Below are 13125 nucleotides of genomic sequence, written 5' to 3'. Positions count from 1 at the left end.
AGACAGTGATAAAATGAACATCGTTAGTACATAGTATTAACATGTGAATAAAAAAGGCCGAAAATAAAACACGAACTTTAACTTCCAATCAAATACATATGCTCGATTTTATTTCTAAAAAATAGTTTAAATTACATTTTACCTCTAATTAGTTAATGTTCTAAGAAATGGAACAAACACTAAACTGCTATTACCTATTTTAATAGCTACTAATTTACACTTTATATCCCTGGGTAAAAATACCATTTCGGCGGTACGAAGGTTACATGAATCTTCTTCATATATATCCTTCATAAAAGGTGAAATATAGTACGAGCGGGTTTCCGTTATATAATTGAATGCTCTTCCATTAATTATTATAGTTGAATCTTTTGTTCTGCGCTACAATATTTAACTATGTAGTTATCATGAGTCAAAAACCAATTGGACTGAAAACCAGGAGAAAGAGTTGATTGTGGATTTATGTGCAATGCTACTCCATTAGTTTTGGTTTTCAAAAATGGAAAAGAGAGATTTGTTCTATTTGATGACGCAGTACTTGGTTTTTGCTCCGATATCCTATTTGCAGCCTGCACCAAAACCTTATGACCGTTTCGAAGACAGTTCTTAACATGCTGGAGCTTACTTTCAAAGGGATAAGATGAAATGGTGTAAAGCGGGCCGAATTTGTCTACATCATCATACACATGCAACAAACTATGTATATTGCTGGTGATGCAATGTTCCCCGTAGATAACACCATAGTCTAAAACGAACTCTTTTAGCAAGCATTTCGCCTCAAGCCAATCATTCTTATACACTTCGGATGATAACAATGTTACCGCACAGTAATATTTCATAAAATGGTCATACTGTACATCTGTTAATACATCCTTCAAAACGATAAAACTCGCGTAATGTAGAAACATTTGGAACTCACTAGCTTTCCACAATCCAATGTCTTCAACAGAACGGAGTTTGCGATGAAACTCTAAAGGAAGTTCCACCTCCTTCAGCAAAGCATCAATCTTGCTTATTGTGTCTTCAGACCACTTGGCACCCCCTCCTAATTTGTCTGATTTCCATCCTTTCAGCATTGTTCTTGTTACGCCGTAGTCAAAGAGGTGCAAACGATCTGCTATAATAATCTGCTTTATGATGTCAAAGTTCTTAAGATCCATGAGAGGCGTTTTTTCCCGATGATGTGCTCCGTAATTTGATTGGACGAAATCTTCATGCGTTCTTGCTGGATGATCCATTCCCGGGAAACATGTAACTCGGTGTGCGCTGTGATATTTTCCTTGCACCGTACATTTTTGGCAACCATGTGTGTGGTTGAAGTAAACTGAACCTGTAGGAATATTTAAAAATATGTATTAATACACCTCATAAGTAAATAAGTTTCAAAAGCCTACGTTTTTTCAATAGAAGAGAAAGCAAATGTATCATTAAATTTAAGAAGATTTTTATAATTTACCTTTTATGAATGCTCGTGCTGGTGAGTCCGCGATGAAAGCTCTAACGTGTATTTCGATTGGCTTATTGGCTATTACAATGCCATTATCCATCAACCCATTTAGCTCGTCGACTAGCGGACGCAGATATTCCTCAACACTCTTTGGTTTCGATTCACCAAAAAGTTGCCAACCATCAATACTGGAACTTCCGGCATTTCTTGAATGCTCATTAATATGGGCCAAAACTGTTTTCCAGTGCTCTTGTGCAGTGGAAGTCCATCAATCGAAAAGTTCAACGAAAATTTGCTGACTCTTGGTGGTACATCGCTGTAAAGATACAAAATACAGAAAATAAAACATATAATATTAGTAAAAATTTACCATCGTATTTAAGACTATTGCTTTCTTACCGAAAGTGATCCTTGAGAACTGATCTTACCCCAGGGAACCAAAATTCTCCCCCTGCTATAGGGTACGTTTCTTTTCCACATTGCCTTGTCTTAAGCAACGTGCGAGCATCTCGGCAGTTGGTAGTCCGTTTTTTTACGTAAAATTTCTAATAGTCCATTTAGCGCTTGATGTGTTTGGTATGTTTTTAATGCCCAATTTCGAATAAGCTCATCAAATGGTTCCTCCTCGTGTTGAGACTCTTGTGTACTGTGTATAGTTTCCTCAGCTTCATCGTAATCTTCGTTGACCTCTTCATATACTTCCATATCGTCGAATGCATCGATAGTAATCAAATGACTGACGTATTCTTCTTGCAAGATGTATTCATCAAATGGACAAGGATGGTTCTCTGCAATGAATAAATAAAAAAAAGTATTATAAATGTGTTTAATTTGCATTGGTCACTAATTAAAATTTTTATTTTTGCACTTACCACAATGCGGGTGTTCACTGAACTCTACATTTGACGTAGCTGTCTGAATATTACTTGGCCCAGCTTCACTACTCTCTCCAAACAATTCAGCATCAAGCTTTTTATTATTGGCTTCTATGGATCTATACGTGGATCCTGACTTGCGCTTGTCTTTGGCCGACATTGTCGTGATTGAGTGAAATTCACGGCACGTTGAATATTTAAAATATACACTTGTATTATTCTGCACTTGTATTATAACAGTATTGCACAAAATTTATAACTGTACAGAGCACGCATAACAACACCGAGTGAAACGACTGCCCGAATCGTATTGACACAAACAAAAATGCGCGGGTTTTTATAAGACAGAAAAGAGGTAGGATTTTCTATTTTCTTATGTAACGGACTATTTAGTACCTTTATTTTAAGGTACTTATGTAACAGGATAAACACAAGCAGGTGTAATGTTTATATATTTACCCATTGAATCCTTGTATAAACCGGGGTAATACTTTGATTTTTAGCAACACCATTATGCAGATATACAGGTAAAGAAAATTATTATTACATTTCTCTTGGGCAATGGCTATTTGATCAAAAGAACAAATTAACAGAACAATCTGAACTCATTGGTTGAACTTCGATTCCATGCCAACTATTGAGTATGTGCTTTTTAGTCGGCATGTTTTTCCATACAAAAAAATAAAATTTTTCACGGCAGGCCATGAGATTTTTGTGAAATTAAAAAAAACCGGTATTCTGATACAAACTATTGAATTCTGACTGTAGTTCAACGCTTATTCGTAGGCATGCTTTTTAATTGAACACTTGATACTTGGTTGACAGTTCAATTTAAAAGCATGCGTTTGTATGGAAAACAGGGTTTGTTAAATTTCAAATTATTTATTTAAAGTTAACCATATGACTGGTCCAGATCGAACTATTTTATTTTTTTTTTCTTTGACTCAACAACCGGTGTCGATCAAGGCCTGGCTGTACCACTTGTCGTGTTGGCTTTCAGTGACTTTTGGATAACCCCCCATAGCAGGATAGTCAGTGTTACGTATGGCGGCACGGTCTATTTGGGGCTTGAACCCATGACGAGCATGTTGTTAAGTCGTACGAGTTGACGACTGTACCACGAGACAGGCTTAATTAATTAATTCATTAATTAAATTATTAATTTAGATTGTAATAATCACGCTCATAATAAAATGTTATCGTTTATGTTGTGTCATAATATAATTTATGCATGCATTGTATGGTGATCTCGTTTGAATTCCTCCAGCCAGGCGGGCATTCATAACCGGGTTTCTAACAAAAGTGTTAACTGTCCTTTACTGCTCTCGTGGGTTCAGCTATACTTGACGATTAATTTTACGATACGATCCGGAGTCTCACGGAATCGATCCCGAACCATGGTTGCAGTAATCAGTAGGTACGTAAAAGTATAAGCATTTCCGACCCGGTGCTTGGGCCTACTTTACCTACTTGTACCTTTCGGGTCGACCCGAACGACTACTGGTCACTTACGGATGACTCTGACCCGGTAAGTTCGGATCGACCCGCTCATCACAAAGCCACGACGTACAGGCCAAGATGTACACGTGCGATCCCGGTTATTGCTGCATCCCGGATTTCGTTTGGCGTCCGCAACCCCATAATCTGCATGTCCGGTATGCTAACCACGGCAGCGAAATTAGCTAGCCGCATATTAAACTATATAAACATAAAACACATTATATGTACAACGATATGCCACGATTTTTATTATTTTACCGGTACACAAATGGATAGGCGGGGGAGGGAAATGGAATAACTCGGGTAAATAATAGTAAAAACACTTTTTTCACAAATCTAACATAATATTTGCATATGGCATAATACTTTTACATTTGCAAAAAGAGCATATACCTCGATGCATGTTGTTGTTATTTACCTTTTTGTTGACTTTGTTAACATGATGTTTACCTCTTTGGCCGAGGTACAAACAGGCATAAATATCACTACAACACTTTGTTTTCCAACACTTTTCATATTTAAATTAACTGTGCACGTCGAAGTAACACTAAACACATTAATGCACTTCACTATAACAAGTTTTTGTACACTTTATCACGCAGAATCAAGGAGATTAAAAACATCAACATTCGAAACGTCAAACTTTGCCACTTTGTATGAAGTCAAATGTGGTAGTAAGAATGAGACAGACTGACCGGCAAAAATTGGGTGCAAATAAAAAACGAGTTCTCCAGCTGAAATAGCCGTCGACGCACGCACACAATCACACACGGCTTGTTCCAATACGCTGGGTTCGTTTTGTGTTAGTGACAAGCGCACTCAAAAAGCAAAGCGCGCTCTCACCGCAGCGCGTTTCTCCTTGCTTCCTCAAGCTTCCTCATACCCCTCGGCCTGAATCACTCAAAATTTGGGGCCTCATTGTTTGCGTGGGTGTCTCTTCGACCAATGAGTTACATACTCACGCGAGTCCTCCCCCACCCCATCCGCAACGCACTGTGCGCTCTGCAGTTCTCAATGTGTTCGTGTTCTTTCGAGCCATGCTACCAACACATCAAAAGCTTGTTGTTTTTCGCTTTCTTTCATACATTACCACGATCGGAAATACGCACTTATTCTAAAAACAAACACAAACACGGTCATTTTTTATTACATTAAACACTTTATTGAAACATAAAGTACACACTAAAGTACACATTTAGAATTCTTCATACTCACGAATAGCGTCATACTGCAAAGTACAGGGTCGAGCCAGGCTCTGGGAAACTTGTCGACAATCTGCGTTGCCTCTGTTCAGCAAATTCTTGTCCTGTCGACCCACGCACTGCATGTGCATCTGTGCACACTGTTTATTCACTTCACACTTTACCAAGACACACCGGCGCACGAGACTTTGAACGAAATGCGCACCAGCGCACAAACACTGCGCGCGGGACAAAACGCGCACAACCATCTCCGACGAAGCGTCGCGCTGTACTGGTGGTTTTGTACGCGTAGAAGGGGGGAGGGGGCATACGGAGCGATGGTTCGATGCTGTAGTGTAAGCGAGACAACACGATGTGACGAGCAGCTCCAAGTTGTTGAGCTCGCTGAAAGAAGACACACACATTCACAGACGGCTCTTCAAAGCATGGTATTTGTATTGGTGTTAGTGAAGCGTGCGTGTAAAACAGAATGTGAACTCTCATCGCAGCGCGTTTCTCCTTGCTACCTCCAGCTCCCTCATACCCCAAGTGCCACAAATCCACTAAACGACCACTAAACGGCTTCTAAACGACTCAAGTTCTCTACCTAAACGGAATATAGAAAGACTTCGTTTAGCAGACGCCAAACGACTCATGCATTCTAAAAATAGCAAAAAAGCTGGTGGTGCTATCTGTTGGTGGGATACCCCAACCAGTTGAGCTTCATCGCATGGAGGAGAGCTTTCTCATTTCCTCTGTACTGTTGTATGGTTTCGCATTGAAGTTATGCATCGCTAGAACTAGAACGGCGATACGATTGTTTAAATACTAAACTCCAACGGAAACCACCAGCACTGAAGCAAGTGAGATTTGAGCAATGGTCATTGGTGTTGATACCCACGTATCTAACCACACGACCATTTATATAGATTTTTGCTCAGAAAGTTAGAAGGCTATATAGGTCATAATAAAATGCAACTTGTCGAAACACATTGCAAGAAAAGGATAGCAATATAATGATGAGTTGTAATACGCCATCTATTGATTAAACCAATGAAGCTGTGGAGCTTTCATTTTTTTTTCTATGGATATTCATTTTCCAGTCGTTTAAGCTTAATCTGTGGCGCTTGGGACCCCTCGGCCTGAATGACTCAAAATTTGGGGTCTCATTCCCAAGGACGCAAAAACCGACGGCGGCCTGTGTAATCTGAGCTCCCTACAAAGCTCTCCACAAAGCTCTCGTTTGCAGGCTTGTCGAGAGCTTCGCCACAGGCGCCCGAACCATCCGTCACGCACACATCTAAACGTTCTGGTTTCTTCTGCCGCTCACGCATACCAATGTGTTTGCTCCATCCTCTTTTTCGGATTGCTTATAGAAATGATGAGGCTGTTCACATTTGCTTTATGCACACATTCGCATGCTGTTTATTGAATAACATCTATCTCCCTTCCCCCATGTGTTTTGGCATACTCCCGCTGTGTAGACGGCAGAACGCTTTCCCCCTTCCAAATTTACCGTTCTTCCTCCTCTCGTTCTTCCTTCCTCCTACCGCGCCAGGGGTACCATCCGTGCTGCGCGTGTTCTGCTGGCTTCAGTTTAGTGATGACGTCATGAACAGGAGCTGCGCGTGTTGAACCGGCTTCTGTTAAGTAATGACGCTGGGCTGCGCGCGTTTCGACAGGTTCTTGGCGTAATTCAGTGCGTTGGTTTGTGGCAGTGTTGTGCTGAACGCTGTCGAAAAAAAAGAACCAATAATTGATGTATGTAGTATTTATTACTATGGAGAGTTTTGCGCTTAGGATTAGATCAACACTTACCTTAATATTTTAAAACTGAAAAACGTTTTCTTTCCGTCGCTCATTTTGAACATTGTTGACGAGGCCAGCATGTGGTCTTTGATAAATAGCGCACACACCTGTAACTTTTTAGACGCCAAGGGTTAGTTGAATGTACTTGCACAAGCACACATGTGAGCAAGAAACTTACCTCAACAATTTGCTAGGATAAATCATTCAATAACTGAACTGAACACGGCCCAAAACGTAGACGAGCAAAGTACGTCGCACAAGAAATCGCACCTCACTTCAGTACATCTTTCCACAGGGAAAGTGCTGGACAGACTGAGGATGGCTCACACTCGGATGAGCGCGATAGCAGAAAAATCATGATGGATCGAGAGAGATGGGTAGACTCGGTGTAGCGCAATAAGCTGGTAGATGCATGTGTGTGTGACCAACGAAAGACTTCAGTCCCCGCTCCTCGCGTTTTTTATCCATCGTTTTTTTGTCACACGCGCACACCTCTACACGCGCGGCGGTTTGCCGTCTAAAATCTAGAGAAAGAAGACTGGGCCTCTCGCTTTGGCACACAGAAAAATCGTTCAACAACTTCGGCTCTGCTACTTGGGTTGTTTGCGTGGTAACCTAAAGCTCTCAACCTCTAAAGCTCTGACGCATGGTGTTTCACATGTAGGTGGCGCTGATCACTACAAAGCATATGCGATAATTTTCGCAGTTAATTTTTTTTCCCAATATCTTTATGGAAGAAAATTCGTCCTAATAACCGATAACAAGCCAGCATCTCAAATTCTATTACCACAGAAAGGTTTGCTAACGCTATCAGCAACTCGCATGCAACATTACGCTGTATTTCTAGAATCATTCAATTTTGAGATTTGATATCGAACATCAAAAGAACACGGAAATGCTGACGGAATGTTACGCTTACCAATCCGAGATATTCAGCTGGAGGATACAGAAGAAGCCGATGAAATTGAACTAAATCAAATAGAAAGTCTTCCCGTATCAGTAGAAGAAATTAGTAAAGAGACTAGCAAAGACATAAATGTTCAATTACTAATAGACGGTTTAAATTGAGGGAGAACAGTATCCGTTAACGATCATATTGGAATCGACCAGACACAATTTTCTCTTCAAAAGGGATGTCTTATGAGAGGCGCTAGAGTCTACGTTCCATCTCAATTACGAAATCGAGTCTTAAACGAACTTCATGAAGGCCCCTTTGGCATATCACGCATGAAATCTCTTTCTAGATTTTATTGTTGGTGGAAAAATATGGATAACGACATGGAAAGATTATCTAAGAACTGTGTTTCTTGTGCAAAAGTAAAAAAAGATCCTTCTAAAGTACCAACCCAACGGTCAAAAGCCGAAGATTTTATATTGACCTTTCACTTTTTCTATCCGTCTCTCGATTTTCCCCTGATGAGTGTCCCCGAGCCTCCTCGTATCCCAAGTAGCAACCGAAGCTTTTTTCTCCCAGTTTCATCCCCCTCATGTCCAAAAACTGCCTTCGCTCACTATTCCTATCTCATTTCTACATTCTACAACGTTTGTTGCGTTCTCGCTCATCAGGGTGCTAGTCAATTCTCTCTTGCCACACGAAGAGAATTCTCCTGCACACTTCGTGTGTTTGATTCTACCCATCCCTGTTGAACACAAGTCATTTTCTTCTATCGCACTCATCTGGGTGTTTGCTCTTTTCCATCCAAGCCAAACAGCGACTTTAGTGTGCTCTGAACCGTGGACATGAGAGTGTGTGTTTGTGTGCTGCGTGAACTATTTTTCCTGCGTAAAACACTTTCCCATACTGCACCATTCGCGGTGTTCTTTTTGCTTCATCGGAGGACGAATTTTTATCATCTAATTGTTTTGGTAAGTGTCCTTTTCTGAGTGTCTAGTGCTATGTGACATTTATTCTAAATAAAACATTGCACTTTACAAATTTCAGATGTGTGCTGCTACCGCTAGCTGTTCTCCAAATCTCTTCAAATTGCGACACTGTGTGCACAGGCGTTCAAAGTTCAATTGATCCTCAAGCACAAAGGTAATTTTGTCACATCTATAAATCAAGTGTAATCTTTTTAACAAAGTGTGTCTATTAATTGCCAATTTTCATCAACAGCCTTCATACAACACCGCGGTTGAGACGCGCCAAATCTGATGACATCTTTCCTGAACCAAGCAGGCTGTACACGCGCACCACCACGGGCGCCAGCGCGGTGTGAAGAGGGAAGAAGAAAAGACAGAATTGGAAACAGTCACGCCAGGCTTCCAACCACCGTGTGTGTGTATGTAAGTATGTGAGAAAACATGAGTGAATCCTCTTTTGGAAATTGCAAAAAGAAGAGAATAAAGAGTGTGAAGCAGCTAGACTGCCGCAACCAAATCAAGAGAGTGAATTCTCATTTCAATCCGAAAAACTGGGAGAGAGTGATGACATGCGAGAGAGAATAAAACTAGAAACACGAGAGAGGGCCACACGAAGCGCTTTAGGGTTTTTTCGCCTTCGCGCACATTTTGCTTTATGCGCGCGACTAAGTGAGCCTTGATGAGCGCGATGGCTCCCATACAAAGGCCTTCGGCTTTGCTAGCTGGGATGGTTGTTGTTGTTGGAAGTTGAAGCCGAAACCCCCTCGTGCGCTGCCAAAATCAGCGAAGAACGAAATCGAGTGGCTCAAGCGAAAAAACGAAAAAAAATATGAACGAGTGTGCTGTGAGAATAACACACATGCGCGCACAAGGCGACACCCGAAATCTGGTGCGATACCGGCTTTCAGTGGAGCAAGTACACACATGCACACATTTGGCCACACCAGCGCTCTGTTCTAGTGCAGGTAGTTTTCTGCAGTCCACGGTGATACTACACACAACCACGCACTTGGCGATACACGCTGTTTGGTGCGGTGCGGTGGACGTTCAGAATTCGGTGGTGCAAATACACACATGCACACACTTGGCGACATACGCTCTGCTGTGCGGTGAGATTTGTGTTCTGTGTCCAGTGGTGCAAATATACACACACACGCACTTGGCTACACACGCAGTACGGCGCGGTTGGCTTGGCAGAAGCGCATACACACATAAACGCAGTAGGCTTTACTTTCAGTCCAGTGAGGTTGGTGCTTGTGTGTTGTTTCAGCGCTTGGTGGTCAGCGGATAAACCCCGTAAAAATGGAGATTTTTCTTATTTAAGGTAAGTAAAAGTGATTAAAATGATCAACCAATATTCCCCCTTCTAATTAATATCATTTTTCTTCCATTTCATGTGTGTTTCACGGCGAACGGAGACAACAAGACCTGTGGCTGTGTCGTGGTGTTGGAGATGGTGGCCCGTAGAGTGCAGCGAGAAGAACCAGGAGCAACAGGGAGGAAGAGCAGTAAATGGCAATTTTGTTATTTTATTCGTTGTGCGAGTGTTAAAAGTGTTTTTTTTATAATGTGCGTTGATTTGGAATTAAGTTCAAAGTTTGTAGTGAAAGTGATTATGATTTTTGTTAGTTTAATGTTATTTTCAATAAATCGAATTGTGTGGATGCAATTGTGTGCACAGTGTAATTTCAGAAAGAAAATCTGCGAAAAAGGGGAGGGGGCTATTAAACGAATATTCGTGTAGACCCACTTTCGGGTTTAGCTTCGGCTTTGGGTTGCTTCGGCTTCGGGACCCGACGGATCACTTGAATAATTTCGCTAATTCAAGTTCTTATTCAAGCGCTTATTCAAGGGATCTCTGAGTACTGGTGACCGTTGGGAACTCATATATGGGAGCGTCCGCAATCAGTTTTTGAAAGAGTACATGCGGATTACGCTGAGCCATTTATAGGTATATATTTTCTTATTCTAGTAGATGCGTACAGCAAATTGCCTGAAGTAAGTAAAATAACACCGGATATGAATACAAACACTACTATAGACAAAATGCGAGAAATTTTTGCCACTTTTGCTTACCATCAATTCTAGTGACCGATAGAAGTGCACAATTCACGTCAGATAATTTACAAACATTCTTAAAATCTAACGGAATAACTCATAAAACAGGAACTCCTTACCATCTCGCAACAAATAATCAGAAGAAAGATATGTACAAACAATTAAATAAATTAAAACTGTGCAATGCCATAGATCTGAAATTCCAAAAAAGTTACAAAACATACTGCTAGCGTACAGGAAACAACTCATCCAAGCACAGGGGGAAGTCCTTCGCGGTTAATGTTCAACAGACAGATAAGGTCTCGGCTTGATGTTATGGTACATAAAATCGAAAAGAAATCCAATCCTGTAGTAGTAACAAAACGACAAGAACATTTGCAGTAAACGAAAGAGTAGCAGCAAAGATTTCCTTTCCCAGACCGAAAATGGAAATTTGGGACGATTACAAAGAAGCTAGGAAAACTGCATTACGAAATACTATTAGACGATGGAATGATGTGGAAAAGGCACATAAACCAAATGAGATCTGGTCCTGAAGAAATATCAATCCACCATAGTAGTAACCAAACATAGAACCTTGGATAGATGAATCATTTATCTGCCAAATAAGATGGAAGAGTTTCAACTCCCTCATGATTCAGAACGGAGATGGTTAGATCTGATAATATTAATGAAGATTTAGCTCGTGGAGAAGAATCTCAAACTCAAGTTAGGAGATCAACAAGAACTCCACAACTACCATTCGATACCGCGATTAGGAATTATACTTTAATTAAGAATTGCAAATATGAATGTCTTCACACTTTAGTAAGTAATCATTTTATACAGGGGTTTACAATTGATTGTAGACTTCCTGCACATTTGTTTTAAATTGTCGCTATTGATTTCTTACCAGCAGCATATAATTTGGGTTGAGCGCTATGGTTTTTGAAAAGATGCAATTGATTACAACGGGCCATTTTCTGACAGCTTTACCAGAGGCGCGTTTAGAACCCTACAGTGAAAGATCGCTATGCTGTAGAATCGGTTACTGTTTTTAAATGGCGTCTGTAATTAGTGTAAAGCAAGAAATTTGCTATGAAAATCGATTATTTTCTTAAATATTGATTTTACAAATACATAACGTGTTGTGGATAGACGTGCCGAGCCCTGGATTGTGCTGCTGCTGGTCGACATCCAGGAATCGACACTGCGCTCACGCACACTATAACGCCGCACTTAGCGATGCGCGCTAAATGTGTGCAGAGCGCACCTAACGCAGGAGTGTGTTATAGGCTACCGGTCGAGCAGAGCTCCCGGTAGGCTGACGGTGCGGCTCGTGCGCGCGGCCCATTATAAGTTTTATTTGGTTTTGTATTATTCAATAGTGTAATAACCGTGGTACGGGCCGTGGCACGGCGTCATGATAACGACTCCAAGCCAACAAGCCGCCAGATTCTGGACGGACAGTGGAGTGTTGTACCACAGATGAGTTCTGCACTGGTTGCACCGATGTCTTCTTTACACTGGAGAGCGCATACCAAGCAAGACTATTGGAGTGCTTCCGTCCGACGAGCGTTTTTGTGGCAAAGGATAGCGGTTTTTAGCTGTCGATGCATCCTTTCGATCTGGCCGTTTGATTGGGGGTGGTAAGGTGTTGTTCGAAGGTGGTCGATTCCGAGCGTTGTGGACAATGAACGAAACATTTCCGATTCAAACTGCCTTCCGAGATCGGTGGTTATTTTAGCACCAAATCTCGAACTCCATCCTGTATAAAGCAACATGCAACAGTTTCGGTGGTGATGTTGGGGATCGGTATTACTTCAGGCCAACGCGTAAATTTTTTCGATCATCGTTAAGCAGTACGCGTTTCCTTCTGATGGTGGTAGTGATCCGATTAAATCTATGTGTACGTGTGTGAAGCGTGCGTCGGTGTGGCTATAGCGGCTGTAGGTGTCTTGTTATGACGTATATATTTTGTTTTTAGGCACTCGATACAGTCTCTACGAACGCTTTGCTTCCTTTCTAACTGATGGCCATACAAAGCGTTTGCGATACCAGGTGTGTTGTTCCTTTAATCCCAGGATGCGATAAGCAGTGCAATTTGGAGATGATCAGTGTTCTGTGCACTTTGGAAACGAAAGTCGGATGTATTGGGTGGAAATATCGCAGAAATAGAATTGGTAGAGTTCGTATAGCCAGTGATTTTATATCAGTGATGATGTTTTCGGTGGGTTGTTTAAAAATTGCTGTAGTTCGCTATCTATTTGTGTGGCATCTGCTAATTGGTTATAATCGATGAGCGTGCTTATGCTATCTGTTGGGATGATTTTCGTTAACCGCCTTTGACACGGTTCTGAAACTATATTTAAAATATTTTATGACATACACGATCACATTTCAATTTACTTTT

General features: G+C 41.2%; 2 protein-coding genes and 1 long non-coding RNA gene across 3 annotated transcripts in view; 1 reads left to right on the top strand and 2 right to left on the bottom strand.

Moving 5' to 3' along the window:
• Positions 1–356: 356 nt before the first annotated feature.
• LOC121590695 lies at positions 357–2482 on the bottom strand. The gene is made up of 5 exons (XM_041910581.1): positions 2320–2482; positions 2095–2235; positions 1748–1763; positions 1457–1635; positions 357–1330 (listed from the first exon to the last, which is right to left on the bottom strand). Exons 1-5 carry the CDS (start codon positions 2480–2482, stop codon positions 357–359), a joined length of 1473 nt encoding a protein of 490 aa, XP_041766515.1.
• Positions 2483–8545: 6063 nt separating this feature from the next.
• Positions 8546–9027, top strand: LOC121589238. Its single transcript, XR_006004285.1, has 3 exons — positions 8546–8678; positions 8755–8850; positions 8929–9027. It is a non-coding gene; the product is annotated as an uncharacterized LOC121589238 (long non-coding RNA).
• Positions 9028–11769: 2742 nt separating this feature from the next.
• LOC121590662 overlaps positions 11770–13125 on the bottom strand; it is a 2216-nt gene continuing 860 nt past the window's right edge. The window contains exon 3 of the mRNA XM_041910525.1: positions 11770–11780. Within this exon, the coding sequence (XP_041766459.1) occupies positions 11770–11780 (11 nt within the window). The remainder of the gene's footprint in view (positions 11781–13125) is intronic.

Source organism: Anopheles merus, chromosome X, assembly GCF_017562075.2.
Source record: "Anopheles merus strain MAF chromosome X, AmerM5.1, whole genome shotgun sequence".
NCBI classification, from domain to species: domain Eukaryota; kingdom Metazoa; phylum Arthropoda; class Insecta; order Diptera; family Culicidae; genus Anopheles; species Anopheles merus.
Note: the sequence above shows the minus strand (reverse complement) of the source record. Positions and strands in the feature narration are given on the sequence as shown.